This window comes from Loxodonta africana, chromosome 1 (genome assembly GCF_030014295.1).
Source record: "Loxodonta africana isolate mLoxAfr1 chromosome 1, mLoxAfr1.hap2, whole genome shotgun sequence".
NCBI lineage: Eukaryota > Metazoa > Chordata > Mammalia > Proboscidea > Elephantidae > Loxodonta > Loxodonta africana.
In genome coordinates this window covers 107,063,055-107,079,702 of record NC_087342.1, presented here as the reverse complement: position 1 = coordinate 107,079,702, position 16,648 = coordinate 107,063,055, and the positions used below count along the sequence as shown (strand labels likewise).

The 16,648-nt window shown below is 45.4% G+C and overlaps 1 protein-coding gene across 2 annotated transcripts; it reads right to left on the bottom strand.

The window, feature by feature from the left end:
• Positions 1-156: 156 nt before the first annotated feature.
• Positions 157-6,486, bottom strand: HSP90AB1 (heat shock protein 90 alpha family class B member 1). Of its 2 annotated transcripts, none has more exons than XM_003403892.4 (12): positions 6,354-6,486; positions 4,782-4,928; positions 3,952-4,158; positions 3,684-3,843; positions 3,392-3,525; positions 2,900-3,205; positions 2,307-2,472; positions 1,898-2,088; positions 1,632-1,779; positions 1,230-1,498; positions 641-974; positions 157-523 (listed from the first exon to the last, which is right to left on the bottom strand). In XM_003403892.4, the coding sequence occupies exons 2-12, from the start codon at positions 4,926-4,928 to the stop codon at positions 414-416; spliced, it is 2,172 nt and encodes a 723-aa protein (XP_003403940.1). In that variant the 5' UTR covers positions 6,354-6,486; the 3' UTR covers positions 157-413. The 2 variants fall into 2 exon arrangements, with proteins under 2 accessions (XP_003403940.1, XP_064142835.1); XM_064286765.1 differs by having other exon boundaries at positions 5,303-6,477.
• Between the last annotated feature and the right edge of the window lie 10,162 nt (positions 6,487-16,648).

Here is a 16,648-nt window from a genome sequence, read left to right as displayed (position 1 = left end):
TACCATATAGCCCCTGTCACAAAGGTATAAAAACTCAGCTTAACTTGCTATGCATAGGATGCCAGCAACCACAGGTCGGATGTGGGAGAAACTTATACAAATATGAAATGCAGTATCATTCACAAGTGTGAGCACAAGTGTATAAAAAACAGCATCTTTATTTCACATACTTTAATTTCCGAACAAAATAAAACAAAAAAAACCCCTCACAATACACAACATCCAACCCCATTCTCAAATAAGGGAAGGGGGATGGGGCCTCAGGCCCTTACATCCTTGCCTTAAACTCTAAGGACAGAAGGGGAAAACACCACTAGATATCAACAGATGCAGTCAGGTGGGACAGGGCCACTCAAGGCTGCTGTGGGAGCCACAGGGACACTATACAGAGAACACTGTGTACAGGTAGAATACTAATCTACTTCTTCCATACGCGATGCATCCTCATCGCCCTCAAGAGGGGGGATCTCGTCAGGAACAGCAGCACTGGGTTCCTCAGCTGTCACTTCATCTTCATCAATGCCTGCCAATTAGAGAAGACCGAACAAGATTTAAACCCACTGGCATTAAAAAATGTTCTATCCAAAAACCTAGCTCTACAAATTCCTTTTCCCACCAGGGGTATCAAAAGGCTACTTACCTAAGCCCAGCTTGATCATGCGGTAGATGCGGTTGGAGTGGGTCTGGGGATCCTCAAGAGAGAAGCCGGAAGAGAGCAGAGCAGTTTCAAACAGCAGCACCACCAGGTCCTTGACAGCCTTGTCGTTCTTGTCTGCCTCAGCCTTCTGCCGCAGCGTCTCCACGATGGGGTGGTCAGGGTTGATCTCCAGGTGCTTTTTGGCCATCATGTAGCCCATTGTAGAGTTGTCCCGAAGTGCCTGGGCTTTCATGATCCGCTCCATGTTAGCCGTCCAGCCGTATGTGCTAGTCACAATGCAGCAGGGTGAAGACACAAGTCTATTGGAGATGGTCACCTGTGGACATGATCACAAAAACAGACTTAAATCAACCCAACAACTACTTAAGGCAAAGTAAAGTTTCAACTCTCAGATGAAATTAAATCAGTGCCCAATCTTTATAGACTTGTGAAATTTTACAAAAACTATTAAAACCTGACTGGGTAGGAACACAAGCGTGCCCTAAAAAATACGCTATCAAGTAACTGACTAATAACCGAAGTTCTGGAAGAGCCTCTAGACAGATATACTCAAGTCCCGTTAATTGCTTACCTTCTCAACCTTCTTATCCAAAATCTCTTTCATGAGCTTGCAGAGATTCTCAAACTTGGCCTTGCTCTCCTCCATTTTCTTCTTCTCCTCTTCATCCTCTGGTAGCTCTAGGCCCTCCTTGGTAACTGAGACCAAGCTCTTCCCATCAAACTCCTTGAGCTGCTGCACACAGTACTCGTCAATAGGCTCAGTCATATACACAACTTCAAAGCCCCGCTTCCTTACTCGCTCCACAAAAGCAGAGTTGGCCACCTGCTCTTTGCTCTCACCTGTAAGGTTATTGCATATGAACAGACCGCCTCATACTGTAAGCTCCCATCAGCTCCCTGTAATCCCTGCACCCCTGCCTTCCCTCCTCCCCAAGCCTCCAGAGGCTGAGATCCGACACAGACTGCAACCCACCAGTGATGTAATAGATGGACTTCTGGGTCTCCTTCATGCGAGAAACATATTCTGAGAGAGAAGTCATCTCATCTCCAGATTGGGAGGTGTGATAGCGCAGCAGCTCAGAAAGGCGTCGCCGGTTAGTAGAGTCCTCATGGATTCCAAGCTTTAAGGATGAAGGGAAAAAAAATTCAACATACAGAAGTATTGCTTCCTCTATGTGAATAGAAAACCCCATTCTCATTAAGAAAGTGGGCCAGGTGACTAAGCATTTGCATCCTTACCTTCAGGTTTTTAGAAAATGCCTCATAGAATTTCTTATAGTTCTCCTTGTCTTCTGCCAACTCAGAGAAGAGCTCAAGGCACTTCTTGACAATGTTTTTGCGGATGACCTTCAAGATTTTGCTCTGCTGGAGCATTTCTCGGGAGATGTTGAGAGGCAGGTCCTCAGAGTCAACCACACCACGGATGAAGTCTGCAACAAACCAGGGCAAGAACAGCAAAAAAAAAAAAAAAAGACATGGTTATCCAGATTCAAACAAAAGGCTCCACACTTGTTCACTGAACCTTCACTTGTCATGCTGCAGAAGCCCATACGTTATCAGAAATGAATGAAGATTTTAATCCCATTAATGCTGAACTGCCTCGTAATACTTCATCTGACAAAATACATTAGGTCATGGGGATACTCACTGAGATACTCTGGTATCAACTCATCACAGCTGTCCATGATGAACACACGACGCACATAAAGCTTAATGTTGTTCTTTTTCTTCTTGTTCTCAAAGAGATCAAAGGGAGCCCGGCGGGGGATAAACAGCAATGCCCTGAATTCCAGTTGACCTTCTACAGAGAAATGCTGCAACGAAGAAGGCCAGAAACAAACCCGTAAGTGTGTTTCAGGATAAAAATGGCTTTTAGTTCCAACACCAAAAGATCTGAGACTGTTTGGAACAAAGATCCTTAACCACCAGAGATAGAACAGACACACTATAGAGCGCTTTTTGAGAAAATTAAGGCTTAATGCCTCTAAAAGAATCTAGGATGGTACTGGTACTAGTTACATACAATCCGTGGGTAAAGAAAGAACACACTCTCAAATCAAAACCTTGCATTATGTACAGGCCACTATCCCGTCTACCCTGCAAGAGTCATTAGTAAGTGGACTCCTTATATGGCTCCATGACTTTCACAGGTCCCAGCTACCAACCAGTTGGGCAAGTTCCATTTGCCTAATACCCTTTTACCTCCTTTCTCCTACTGAGCCACAATGCAAGGCTTCTTACCTTGACTGCCAAGTGGTCTTCCCAATCATTAGTAAGGCTCTTGTAGAATTCTCCGTATTCCTCCTGGGTGATGTCATCAGGATTTCTGGTCCAAATGGGCTTGGTCTTGTTCAGTTCTTCCCGATCAATGTACTTCTCCTTGATCTTCTTGGTTTTCTTTTTCTTGTCCTTACTGCTATCATCCTCCTCATCTGAGCCCACGTCTTCAATCTTTGGCTTCTCTTCATCGTCCTTTTCTTCTTCTTTCTCACCTTTCTCTTCCTCTGCCTCGTCGTCACTGATTTCCTTCTCTCTTTCCTTCTCCAACTAAACATAACAAAAAAACCCAAGCCCGCTGCCATCAATTCCTACTCATACCAACTGAAAATACCACAGAACAATTAGTTTCGGAATACACAACACTAGGCAAAGCAGAACCTGAGAACCATAAAGATCTCCAAGAACAGACACCTGCACCTGAAAGAGAGGAAAGGGTTCCCAGCCCAAACTCACATAAAGGGTGATGGGGTAGCCTATGAACTGGGAGTGTTTCTTCACTACTTCTTTGACTCGCCTCTCTTCTAAGTACTCTGTCTGGTCTTCTTTAAGGTGCAGAATCACTTTCGTACCCCGACCAATGGGCTCACCTAGAAAAAAAAGTCATGTGGAACTGAACGTAACAGATAAGACCATGTAACTGTACTGTAAGACAAACTGCTTCACGATGTAACAAAATTTCTACTACAGAACACCCGCAAACAATTCTAAGACTTTTAATCTTTAACACAAAATCCACAGTACTTACCGTGGTCAGCGCGAACAGTGAAAGAACCCCCAGCAGAAGACTCCCAAGCATACTGCTCATCATCATTGTGTTTCGTAATCACAACCACTTTCTCTGCCACCAAATAGGCAGAATAAAATCCAACACCAAACTGCCCAATCATGGAGATGTCTGCACCAGCCTACCAAAGAGTTAAAAGAAAAAAAAAAAAGGCCAGTTTTGAAAGAACTGCAAGCTGAAGAACGTGGATGAATGTAAATGGTGTGTGCCTAACTAAAATGCTACATACCTGCAGAGCCTCCATAAATGCTTTGGTCCCAGACTTGGCAATGGTTCCCAAATTATTTATGAGATCAGCCTTGGTCATGCCAATGCCTGTGTCCACCAGCGTCAGAGTGCGTTCTTGGGGGTTGGGGATGATGTCGATTTTCAACTCTTTACCACTGTCTAACTTAGAAGGGTCAGTCAGACTCTCATAACGAATCTTGTCCAAGGCCTGAAAATAATACAAGTAACAGCTTTAGAATCTGCTTCCTTAAGCTCCATCTCTTCATCCAAAGAAAACCCTTAGGTTTTCTACTCCCAAACCACCCACTGCCATCAAGTCAATTCGGACTCATACAACCATAGAGTAGAACCGCCCCATATAGGTTTCCAAGGAGCAGCTGGTGGATTCAAACTGCCAGCCTTTTGGTTAGCAACCACCAAGGCTCCTTTCTACTCCCAAACAGCCCCAATTTCTGATTACCCCTTAAAACAAGGCTAAAAAACCAGTCACTTAGGTAAGTGGTCTCCAAGAAGACCCCCTTCTCCTCCCTTTGAAGCTCAACATGGACCCACAGACAACAAGGTTCATTCCCTTCAACAGGGTAAGGTTCACTCCAACAGTTCTTGTGTGCTAACTCACAGTGACCACACACGACAGAGCAGAACTGCCCCAGTTTCCTAGGCTGTTATTTTTATGGGAACTCTCCAGGTTTCTTCTCCTTCACCAGTAAACTGGAACTGCCAGCAGCCCAAAGTGCTACCAGGGGTTCCTTCCTTCAATAGATGCCCCAACCAAATGTCAAACTACCCATCTCCCTCTTCTGGAATGCTCGGACTATACCAGAAACTTACATCAGAAGCATTAGAAATCAACTCCCGAAGGAAAATTTCCTTGTTGGAATAAAAAGTATTGATGATGAGAGACATGAGCTGGGCAATCTCTGCCTGGAAAGCAAAGGTCTCCACCTCCTCGTCTCCATGGTGCACCTCCTCAGGCATCTGCAGTAAGAACAATCAGATATTTCAAAGAAACAGAATACCCAGTGTTTGCCCTTTCAGTCCCAAACCCCTAAATTCCACCCCGGCCCATGTATCAAGACTAAAAAGTGGTTTAGTTCAAGGGACTTTGGGCTGAGCACTACTCACTGCCAAGAAACTGGAGGCCCTGTTCTATTATGATTTTCAGAAAAACCTAAAACATTTCAACAAAACAATTTTTGGGGGGAAGGTAAGTAAAGTACTGCTACTCATTGGCCCAGGAACCTCGTTTTCTAGCACCTTGCTAAAAAACACAGAACACCGGCCCTACCCCAGGCATTTTGAACGCCCAGAGAAAACCCTACTAATACAGGTTCACATATACAAAGCATTACCGTTTTCGACGTAAAGACTAAAACAACCTGAATACTAAATTAAAACTGAAACAGCACTAATTAAAATTAGTCCTCCATTAAAAAAGTCTAATTCCGAAGAATACGGAACCGTCCAGGCACCAAGAATGCTGGCCCACGCGGAAGGGGAAGGCAACATGAGGATCGATGGAGAACCTGTCCATGAAATGCAATTAAATAGGACAAAGAACGAGAAAACAAGAGCTCCAACACGACCCCACAGCTGCAAACTAAAACCTAAATCCAGAGCAAACAACTAAGATGGTGGCCGCAGCCCGCCGGACCGACCCTCGTCACTGCCGGACATGCGCCGGCTGCGGCCACGCGAGGGGGCGCCGCCGCACAGCCCGCCTCCGCGCCAGCATCCGGGCACCGGGGCGGGGCGCCTGGCTCCAGAAGCTTCCAGAACAATCCCAGTTCTCGTCAGGGGCGGGAGTGATACAGAACCCATGAATCCTTCAAAGCCCCTCCCCCCCGGAATGCCAGAAAGATCTGGGAACAAGGATGAAACAGGGATGAAACACGGCGGGCCGAATAACGCCGAAAGCGTCCGTGTCCCATCCCACCCCCGCCACGGACCCTCCAAAAAACGGATCTGCTGGACTTGAAAAACACCGAGCAAGTCAGCGAGTGAGGCTGGCTTCACAAGGCTGTGCTGAGTCACCTCAAACGCGCAGACCCACACCCTTAAGGACCCTTGTGCGCCCCGTAGCCACGTCCGGAAGTGTAGGGGCCAACATGGCAGCGTACCGGACCCGCGCGGCCACCACGTGCGGCTGACCACCACTCTAGACCCACTCTGCGTCCCACCTCGCCCAGAGCTAGTCGCCAACTAGGGCAAACTCCGCCATCACCCAAACACATAGAAACGGAATGAAACGAAGACAAATTCGAGAACCCTTCCCACTCCTGAGAGAAAGGGAGACTTGTCCCAAGGCCGTTCCCGCACAATACCTGGAGCTTGGAAACGCGAAAAGAACAACTCAAAGAAACGCTCGCGGGAGAAAAGCCGGGGAGAGGATCCCAGCCTTACCTTGAATGGGAAGGGTGACAAATACCCACGAGTCCTAGCTAAAGCCCGTGCACAGCTCGCACGATATAAAACCGCGCGGCCGGAGACTCAAGAGACCTGCCTTGCGCCCCCACTCGCTCTATATAAAGCGAAGCACAACCCGGCACCCCGTCCCGGGATCCCTCCGCCTTAAAGGAGGATGCCCGTCAGCACCGCACCTGCAGCCGCCCGCCCACCTGACGTCATGGTCCAACATGGAGTGTCGGGGGGAGATGCGGAGAGGAACAGAAGAAGCCGACTGGCTCCACAGACGCTGGATCACTGCATCAGTGACATCTACTGTGTTCACACACGTCTTTTATCGTGTTCACAGTCCGTTCTCTGCAGATAAAGGGCATGACCCCACCAGGATTGGGGGATTGGGAGTGTTTATATAGCATAAATGGTGACCTTAAAAAAAAAATGAGTAGCCGCTGGCTCTCTCTAGATTTGGGGGGAATATCTGGAAAAGACCACAGTTTTAGGTGTGGGCAGCTAACCACGCCACCTCAGCTCCCAGGCCCAGCCGTCCTCCTGGAACGCTCCACACATCTCAACAAGACGGTGGGGCTTCCTTCCGGGCCTGTGTGGAACGCGAGGCTCAATTTCCGGACAGACCCCTCAACCCCGGCCCACCTGGGAACAGGAAGATGGGCCGGGGTTTGGCTAGGGGGCTGGGCGACGGCTGGGGGGAGGGGCGCTAGCTGGCAAGGGAACTCTTTGCCGGCGCTCGGCGGAAGGAGCGGTGGAGGTACTGCGAACCTTCCAGCAGTTTCTAGGCTGCTCTCGATGGCCCCGCCCCCGCTCGTCCTACCGGTTTCGCCCCTCCCACTGCGGCCGGGGCCGCGTCTCTGCGCCGATTCTGTGCGGCGCTTCGGTTTTCATCCGAATTAGTGTAGGCGGCCGGAGCCTCAAACCTGCCCATCGGACCAGCGAGACCAGCCTTGTATGGGGGCGGAGGAGTGGAGTGGAGTGGAGCGTAAACGGGGAGATTTACTGACACTTTTTCCCCTACTCTATCAGTCACACAACACATGGGCTGTTGGGGCGGCTCCCGGGGCGGCTCCCCGGGCGCCGACTTCACCGAGCGGCTGGGGACAAAATCGGTACCAAGGACCTTCCCGGGACCTGCTGCCGCCCACGTGCAGGGGGCGCAGGGACTTGCATCCTCCCTACACCAGCACGTGGACGTTTTTTCGAAAGCTGGTTTTTTATTTTTTTTTTTCCCTTGGGCCTGCGGGCGGTGGTGGAATCTCCAGGGACCTGTGGAGGGTGACGGAGGTCTCAGAGGCGGCATGAATATGCTGGCCGAAGGACAGCACGCTCCAGACGACCCGAACCAAATTTGTTCCCCTTGGGCTGCAGCACCGGAGCACCAGGCCGTGCGCCTGCCTAGCGAGCTGCTGACGCCAAGCTTCTCCTGCCTCTCTGCCGCTCTTGCTTTCCTCTCCGGCTGGCAAGCTGTTCTGCCTTTTCAAGGCTTCCTGCGGGAAGCCTGCAGGACTCACAGCTCCTCCAGGGGAGAATGGTGACTCCCTGTTGTATACATGTTCATCATCTCCTTTCCCTGTCTTCTCTGCACCTGGAATATTGGGGAGGGGTTCCCCCACCACCACTTTTCGGTGCTCCCTCACCAGCCCTGGCACCCGGTCTTCCTTCAAATTCTTTGTTCTTTGTTGAATTCCAAAGAACGAAAGACTCCTGCTTTTCTCTTCTTGCCGCGGCACTCTTCCATCCCATAACCTCTGCTGCCACCACACACTTTTTATCTTACCTTGCCGTTCTACGTGCCTTTATAGGATCTATGAGAAGCCTAGGGCCACGAGAAGTCCGATGAGTGTGGGGGTCTCATAGGCCATGCTGTCAGGAATTCTCCAGCATACTCTGTTTCTGATCAGATCTCTAACCAGAACCTCATATCTCAGCATACCCTTTCTCAGAAATCTGCTCCCTAGTCACAAAGAACATATTCACAACATCTCACAGCCTTGAGGGAGGTAAAAGCAACTCCGCCTTCCATGGACAGGGAAAAGCAGGTTTCAGTGACACCAGAATCACTCAGCTGAGAGCCCTTGTTCCTCCAGCTCTGTCCCTGCTCCAGAAATGGGTTGGGGGGTGCTGTCTCCCCTCTGAGACCCAAGTCCAAAATGGACCAGGAATTACTCCTGTGGATGGGCTTCCCCTGAACTGGACTCCTGCTCTGTCACAATAGGGCCCTCTTCCAGCACTTCCCCAAATGAGAAAATCTCAAACCTTGAGCCAGTGCAGAAATTCCACCTTTTTCAGTGCAAAAATTCCACCTTTTTGTCCAGGAAGTCTGTAAGGATGACCTCTACCTGTGTCCAAGAGCTCTACCCTGGGGATGCAGAGATGTCCACACAGAACAAGGAGCCCCCAATTGAGTGGAGCTGTAGCAGGCCAAGTGTGAGACAGAGGGGTATGGGAGGAGCAGCAGAGGCCCCAACTTAGGCTGGGGAAGGGGGCATGCTTAGGGGTATGGCACAGGTCTACTCCCAGGAGAGGGAGAAGTATGGAAAGGCACAGAGATCCAAGAGAGGGACCAAAACTCAAAAACCCATGAGGTCAATATACCAGGAGGATATAACCATTGTAAATATTTATGCATCCAAGGACAGGGCTCCAAAGTACATAAACTTTAATGGCTTTGAAAAAAGATAGCTCCAAAATAACAGTAGGAGAGTTCAACACACCACTTTCGGAGAAGGACAGAACATCCAGAAAGATGCTCAATAAAGACAGAAGATCTGAATGCCAAAACCAATGGTTATGATCTCACAGGTATATACAGAACGCTCCAACCAGTGGCAGCCAAATATATTTCGTTCCCAACACACATGGAACATTCTCTACCGTAGACCATATATTAGGCCACAGAGCAAGCCTTAATAGAACCTAAAACATCGAAATATTACAAAGCATCTTTTCTGATGATAAAGCAATAAAAGTAGAAAAAACAGAACAAGCAAGAAAAAAAATCATAAATGGAAACTGAACAACACCTTGCTCAAAAACAACTGGGTTATAGAAGAAATTAAGGACGAAATATAGAAACTCATAGAATCAAATGAGAATTAAAACACTTCCTATCAGAACTTTTGGGACACAGCAAAAGCGGTGCTCAGAAGTCAATTTATAGTAATAAATGCAGACATACAAAAGGAAGAAAGGGCCAAAATCAAAGAATTATCCCTACAACTCAAACAAATAGCAGCAGAAGAAGACCTCAGGCACCAGAAGAAAGCAAATAATAAAAATTAGAGCAGAATTAAATAGAGAACAGAAAAACAGTTGAAAGAGTTAACGAGACCAAAAGCTAGTTCTTCGAAAAGATCCACAAAATCGATAAACCGTCGGCCAAACTCACAAAAGAAAAACAGGAGATGAAGCAAATAACCCAAATAAGAAATGAGATGGGTGGTGTCACAACAGACCGAACTGAAATTAAAAGAATCATAACAGAATACTATGAAAAATTATACTCTAACAAATTTGAAAACCTAGAGGAAATGGATAAATTCCTAGAAACACACCACTTACCTAAACTAACAAAAACATAGGTAGAACAACTAAGTAAACCTATAACAAAAGAAGAGAGTGAAAAGGTAATTTAAAAAACTCCCATCAAAAAAAAGCCCTGGCCCTGACAGCTTCACTGGAGAATTCTACCAAACTTCCAGAGAAGAGTTAACACCACTACTACTAAAGGTATTTCAGAGCATAGAAAAGGATAGAATACTCCCAAGCTCATCCTATGAAACCAGCATAATCCTGATATCAAAACCAGGTAAAGACACCACAGAAAAAGAAAATTACAGACCAACATCCCTCATGAACTTAGACACAAAAATCCTAAACAAAATTATAGCCAATAGAATCCAACAACATATCAAAAAAATAATTGACCATGACCAAGTGGGATCCATACTAGGTGTGTAGGGATGGTTCAACATTAGAAAAACAATCAATGTAATCCACATGATCTTATTAATTGGTGCAGAAAAGGTATTTGAGAAAGACCAACACCCGTTCATGATAAAAACTCTCAGCTAAATAGTAATAGAACCACACGACAACTAAGAGCCCAAGAGACAGAAAGGGCCACATGAACCAGAGACCTACATCATCCTGAGACCAGAAGAACTAGTTGGTGCCCGGCCACAATCGATGACTGCCCTGACGGACCACAGCAGAGGACCCCTGAGGGAGCAGGAGATCAGTGGGATACAGACCCCAAATTCTCATAAAAAGACCAAACTTAATGGTCTGACTGAGACTAGAGGAATCCCGGCGGCCATGCTCCCCAGACCTTCTGTTGGCACAGGACAGGAACCATCCCCGAAGACAACTCATCAGACATGAAAGGGACTGATCAGCGGGTGGGAGAGAGACGCTGATGAAGAGTGAGCTAATTATATCAGGTGGACACTTGAGATTGTGTTGGCAACTCTTGTCTGGAGGGGGGATGGGAGGATAGAGAGAGAGAGGGAAGCCGGCAAAATTGTCAAGAAAGGAGAGACTGAAAGGGCTGACTCAAGAGGGGGAGAGCAAGTGGGAGTAGGGAGTGAGATGTATGTAAACTTATATGTGACAGACTGATTGGATTTGTAAACGTTCACTTGAAGCTTAATAAAAGTTATTAAAAAAATAAATAAATAAAAATAAATAGTAATAGAAGAGAGATTCTTCAACATAATAAAGGGCATTTATACAAAGCCAACAGAAACCCATGAAGGAGGCAGGAGGACCCCAGACGACAGGGGTTAGGTCACAGAGGGCTGCAAATGCCATGCTAAGGAGTTCTGATGTTAAAGAGTGAGGGAAGTTATGCGAGGCTGTAAAGATGGGCTTCAGACTACCTGGAGTCTCCTGAATCCTTAATCCCAGCACTATGTGCAACCCTCAATGTTCCTAAAATAGCAAAGGCCCAGCCCAGCCTTCCACTATTGGAGGGTGGCCAGCTAAAACAGGAGTTGGCAAACTAAGGCCTGTAGCTGGCGGGCCCACCACCTGTTTTTGTACACCATTTGAGCTAAAATGGTTTTTACATTTTTAAATAATTGACAAAATCAAAAGACAAAGGATATATATATATATATAATTTTATTGTGCTTTAAGTGAAAGTTTACAAATCAAGTCAGCCTCTTATACAAAAACTTATACACATCTTACACATCTTGCTATGTACTCCTCACTGCTCTCCCCCTAATGAGTCAACACACTCCTCTCCACCCTGTATTCCCCATGTCCATTCAACCAGCTCATGTCCCCCTCTGCCTTCTCATCTTGCCTCCAGGCAAGAGCTGCCCACATAGTCTCGTGTGTCTTCTTGAGCCAAGAAGCTCACTTCTCACCAGTATCATTTTCTGTTTTATAGTCCACTCCAATCCATGTCTGAAGTGTTGGTTTTGGGAGTGGCTTCAGTCTTGGGCTAACAGAGGGTTCGGGGACCATGACCTCCGGGATCTGTCTAGTCTTAGTCAGACCATTAGGTCTGGTCTTTTTACCAGAATTTGAGATATGCATCCCACTGTTCTCCTGCTCCATCAGGGATTCTCTGTTGTGTTCTGTGTTGGGCAGTCATCGGTTGTAGCCGGCACCATCAAGTTCTTCTGGTCTCAGGCTGATGCAGTCTCTGGCTTATGTGGCCCTTTCTGCCTCTTGCGCTCATATTTACCTTATGTCTTAGATGTTCTTCATTCTCAAAAAAGGTATTTTTTTTTTGCTGTATTTATTTATCTTATTGTGCTTTAGATGAAGGTTTACAGAGCGAATTAGTTTCTTGTTAAACAATTAAAAATACACATACTGTTTTGTGACATTGGTTGCCAACCGTGTGACATGTCCCCTTCTTGACCTTGGGTCCTCCATTTCCATTTGTACAACTTTCCTGTCCCCTCCTGCCCTCTCATCCTTGCCCCTGGGCTGGTGTGCCTATTTAGTCTTCTATACAGGGTTGAGCTACTTGTATTATTGTTTGTTTTATGGGCCTATCTTATCTTCAGGAGTGACTTCAGTACAGAGTTCAAAGGGTGTCCAGTGGCCATACTCTTGGGGTTTCTCCATTCTCTGTCAGACCAGTAAGTCTGGTCTTTTATTGTGAGTTAGAATTTTGTTCTACGTTTTTCTCCTGTTCTATCTGGGACCTTCTATTGTGATCCCTCTCAGAGCAGTAGGTGGTGGTAGCCAGGCATCATTTAGTTTTGCTGGATTCAGTCTGATGGAAGCTGTGGTAGTTGTGGTCCATTAATACACAATAGTATTTAATTTTTTTAAATTATTTTATTTTATTTTTTATAGTGCTTTAAGCAAAAGTTTACAAATCAAGTCAGACTCTCATACGAAAATTTATATACACCTTGCTGTGTACTCCTGGTTGCTCTCCGCCTAAGGAGACAGCACACTCCTCTCCCCCCGTGTTCCCATATCCATATCCATATCCATTCAGCCAGCTTCTGTCCCCCTCTGCCTTCTCATCTCCCCTCCAGACAGGAGCTGCCCACATAGTCTCATGTGTCTACTTGACCAAGAATCTCACTCCTCACCAGTATCATTTTCTATCTTATAGTCCAATCCAATCCCTGTCTGAAGAGTTGGCTTTGGAATGGTTCCAGTCTTGGGCTACCAGAAGGTCTGGGGACCATGACCTCTAGGGTCCTTCTAGTCTCAGACTGTTAAGTCTGCTCGAAAAAGGATATTTTTGATATGTGGAAATTATATGAAATTTAAACTTCAGTGTCCATAAATAAAATTTTATTGAAATACAATGTATGGATTGAGTTGTGTCCTCCAAAAATGTCTTGGACTCCTAACCCCTATACCTGTGGGTATAATTCTATTTGGAAACAGGATTTTCTTTGTTATGCTGGTGAGTCATATCAGTGTAGGGTGTGACCTAAACCCAATAATTTTTGAGATATAAAAAAAGCAGATTAGGCATAGAAACAAGCAAGCACAAAGGAGGAAAACAAATGACACATGAAGATTGTGAAGGAACTGAGGAGAAGAAACCAAAAGAGACGAGGATCTTCCACTAGAATTGACGGACAGAGAGCCTTCTCCTATAGCTGGTGCCCTGAATTTGGACTTCTATCATCCTAAACTGTGAGAATATACATCTCTGTTTTTTTTAAAGCTACCCACTTGTGGTATTTGTGTTATAGCAGCACTAGGAAACTAAGACATTCTGTCACGTTCATCTGTTGACATATTGTCTATGGCTGCTTTTGTGCTGTAATGGCAGAATTGATAGTCATGAGAGACCAAATGGCCTGCAAAACCTAAATTACTTACTGTCTTACTTTTTCAGAAAAAGTATGCAAACCCTTGGTCTAGATGAAGCCAAGTGAAGTTCCACAAGGTACAGAGAGGCTCTTCCTGGATCGAGGACTCCTACAGCTGAGCCAACTGGGAATTTCTTTTTTTTAATTTTTATTGTGCTTTAAGTGAAAGTTTACAAATCAAGTCAGTTTCTCACACAAAAACTTATATACACTTTGCTATATACTCCCAGTTGCTCTTGCCCTAATGAGACAACCCGCTCCCTCCCGCTGCTGTCTCTTTTCATGTCCATTTCACCAGCTTCTAACCCCCCTCTACCCTCTCATCTCCCCTCCAGGGAGGAGATGCCAACATAGTCTCAAGTGTCCACCTGATCCAAGACACTCACTCCTCACCAGCATCCCTCTCCATCCCATTGTCCAGTCCAATCCCTGTCTGAAGAGTTCGCTTTGGGAATGGTTCCTGTCCTGGGCCAACGGAAGGTCTGGGGGCCATGACCACGGGGGTTCTTCTAGTCTCAGTCAGACCATTAAGTCTGGTCTTTTTATAAGAATTTGGGGTCTTTAATAGATTTTATTATGCCAATTGACTTAGATGTTTCCTGAAACCATGGTTCCCAAAACCCCACCCCTGCTACACTGGCCTTCGAAGCATTCAGCTTCTTCAGGAAACTTCTTCACTTGTGGTTTAGTCCAGTTGTGCGGACCTCAGCTGTATTGTGTGTTGTCTTTCCTGTCACCTAAAGTAGTTCTTGTCTACTATGTAATCAGTGAATACCTCTCTTCCACCCTTCCACCCTTCCTCCCTCTCGTTACCATCAAAGAATATTTTCTTCTCTGTTTAAACCATTTCTTGAGTTCTTATAATAGTGGTCTTATACAGTATTTGTCCTTTTGGAACTAATTTCACTTAGCATAATGCCTTCCAGATTCCTCCATGTTATGAAATGTTTCACAGATTCCTCACTGTTCTTTATCGATGCATAGTATTTCATTGTGTCAATATACCATAATTTATCCATTCATCCATTGATGGGCACCTTGGTTTCTAAAATCTTTTTGCTATTGTAAACAGTGCTGCAGTGAACATGGGTGTGCGTATATCTGTTCGTGTAAAGGCTCTTATTTCTCTAGGATATATTCCAAGGAGTGGGATTGCTGGATCCTATCGTAGTTCTATTTCTAGCTTTTTAAAAAAAACCAGTGCCGCCAAATCGATTTCCAAAGTGGTTGTACCATTTTATATTCCTACCAGCAGTGTATAAGTGTTCCAATCTCTCCACAGCCTCTCCAACATTTCTTGTTTTGTGTTTTTTGGATTAATGCCAGTCTTGTTGGAGTGAGATGAAATCTCACTGTAGTTTTGATTTGCATTTCTCTAATGGCTAATGATCGTGAACATTTCCTCGTGCATCTGTTAGCTACCTGAATATCTTCTTTAGTGAAGTGTCTGTTTATATCTTTTGCCCACTTTTTAATTGGGTTCTTTGTCTTTTTGTAGTTGAGTTTTTGCAGTATCATGTAGATTTTAGAGATCAGGCCCCAGTTGGAAATGTCACAGCTAAAAACTTTTTCCCAGTCTGTAGGTAATCTTTTTACTCTTTTGGTGAAGTCTTTGGATGAGCATAGGTGTTTGATTTTTAGGAGCTCCCAGTTATCTAGTTTTTCTTCTACGTTCTTTATAATGTTTTGTATACTGTTTATGCCATGTATTAGGGCTCCTAACGTTGTCCCTATTTCTTCTTCCATGATCTATATCTTTTAGATTTTATATTTACGTCTTTGATCCATTTTGAGTTAGTTTTTGTACGTGGAGTGAGATATGGGTCTTGTTTTATTTTTTTGCAGATGGATATCCAGTTATGCCAGCACCGTTTGTTAAAAATACTGTCTTTTCCCCATTTAACTGTTTGGGGGCCTTTGTCAGATATCAGCTGCTCATATGTGGATGGATTTATGTCTGGATTCTCAATTCTGTTCCGTTGGCCTATGTATCTGTTTTTGTACCAGTATCAAGCTGTTTTGACTACTGTGGTGGTGCCAACTGGGAATTTTGAAGTTAGGTAGTGTTTCTGCTCTTTTGAGGGGCTCAGGGAGGCCACCGAAAGGGAGCTTCCACAGATGGATACATAAAACAATCAGGGGCATCAGGACATCAGGGTTTGTATGAGTTTGGGGAGTAGTTCTGGACTCTTAATCTCAGCAAGCAGCCTCCCAAGCTCAGCTCGGGCCAGCCCTGTCCTGTCACTGTCAGACACAATACGGGCCCCTCCAACCCCATGAAGCTTTGATTCCTGAACTCCACAGAGAACACCTGCCAATGGACTTGATGTTCACAATCACTGGACAATTGGGCAGATCTGCATGGCCAACCCAGGTCTGAGGCTGTCTTTTGCCTCTGTTTCTACATTCCACTGAGACAGGCAAAGTCTCTTGTACAATTTTTGCTCACTTTATTGTTAGTTTGGTGCTATGTCAAATGGAAATTTTTGTTTGTTTTCTGTGTTCTGGAGAGTAGAAGGAGTCCCTGGGCAATGCAGTTTGAACCCACCCAGAGGTGTCTCAGAAGAAAGGACTGACAACCTGCTTTCCAAAAATCGCAGCCTTGAAAAACTCATGGAGCAGTTCTACTCTGCACATATGGAGTCGCCATGAGTCGGAGTGGGCAGCAAAGGGTTTGGTTTTGATTTTTCTTTGCAGAGTAGAAAAGCAATTGATTTTTGCTTCCTGATCACATATCCAGCAACTTGTAAATTACCTTATTAATTCTTAAGTTTCTCTGTTGACTTTTTGATGTTTTCTAGGTACAACCCTGTAGTCTGAGAATAATGACAGTTTTGTTTCTAATCTTTGTATCTCTTATTTCTTGTTTTACTGCACCAGCTAGGACCTGCAGGATATCGATGAGCAGAAATATTTCTGTGTCATTTCTGATCAAAATAGGAATGCTTCTAATACTTCACCATTGAGTACAATATT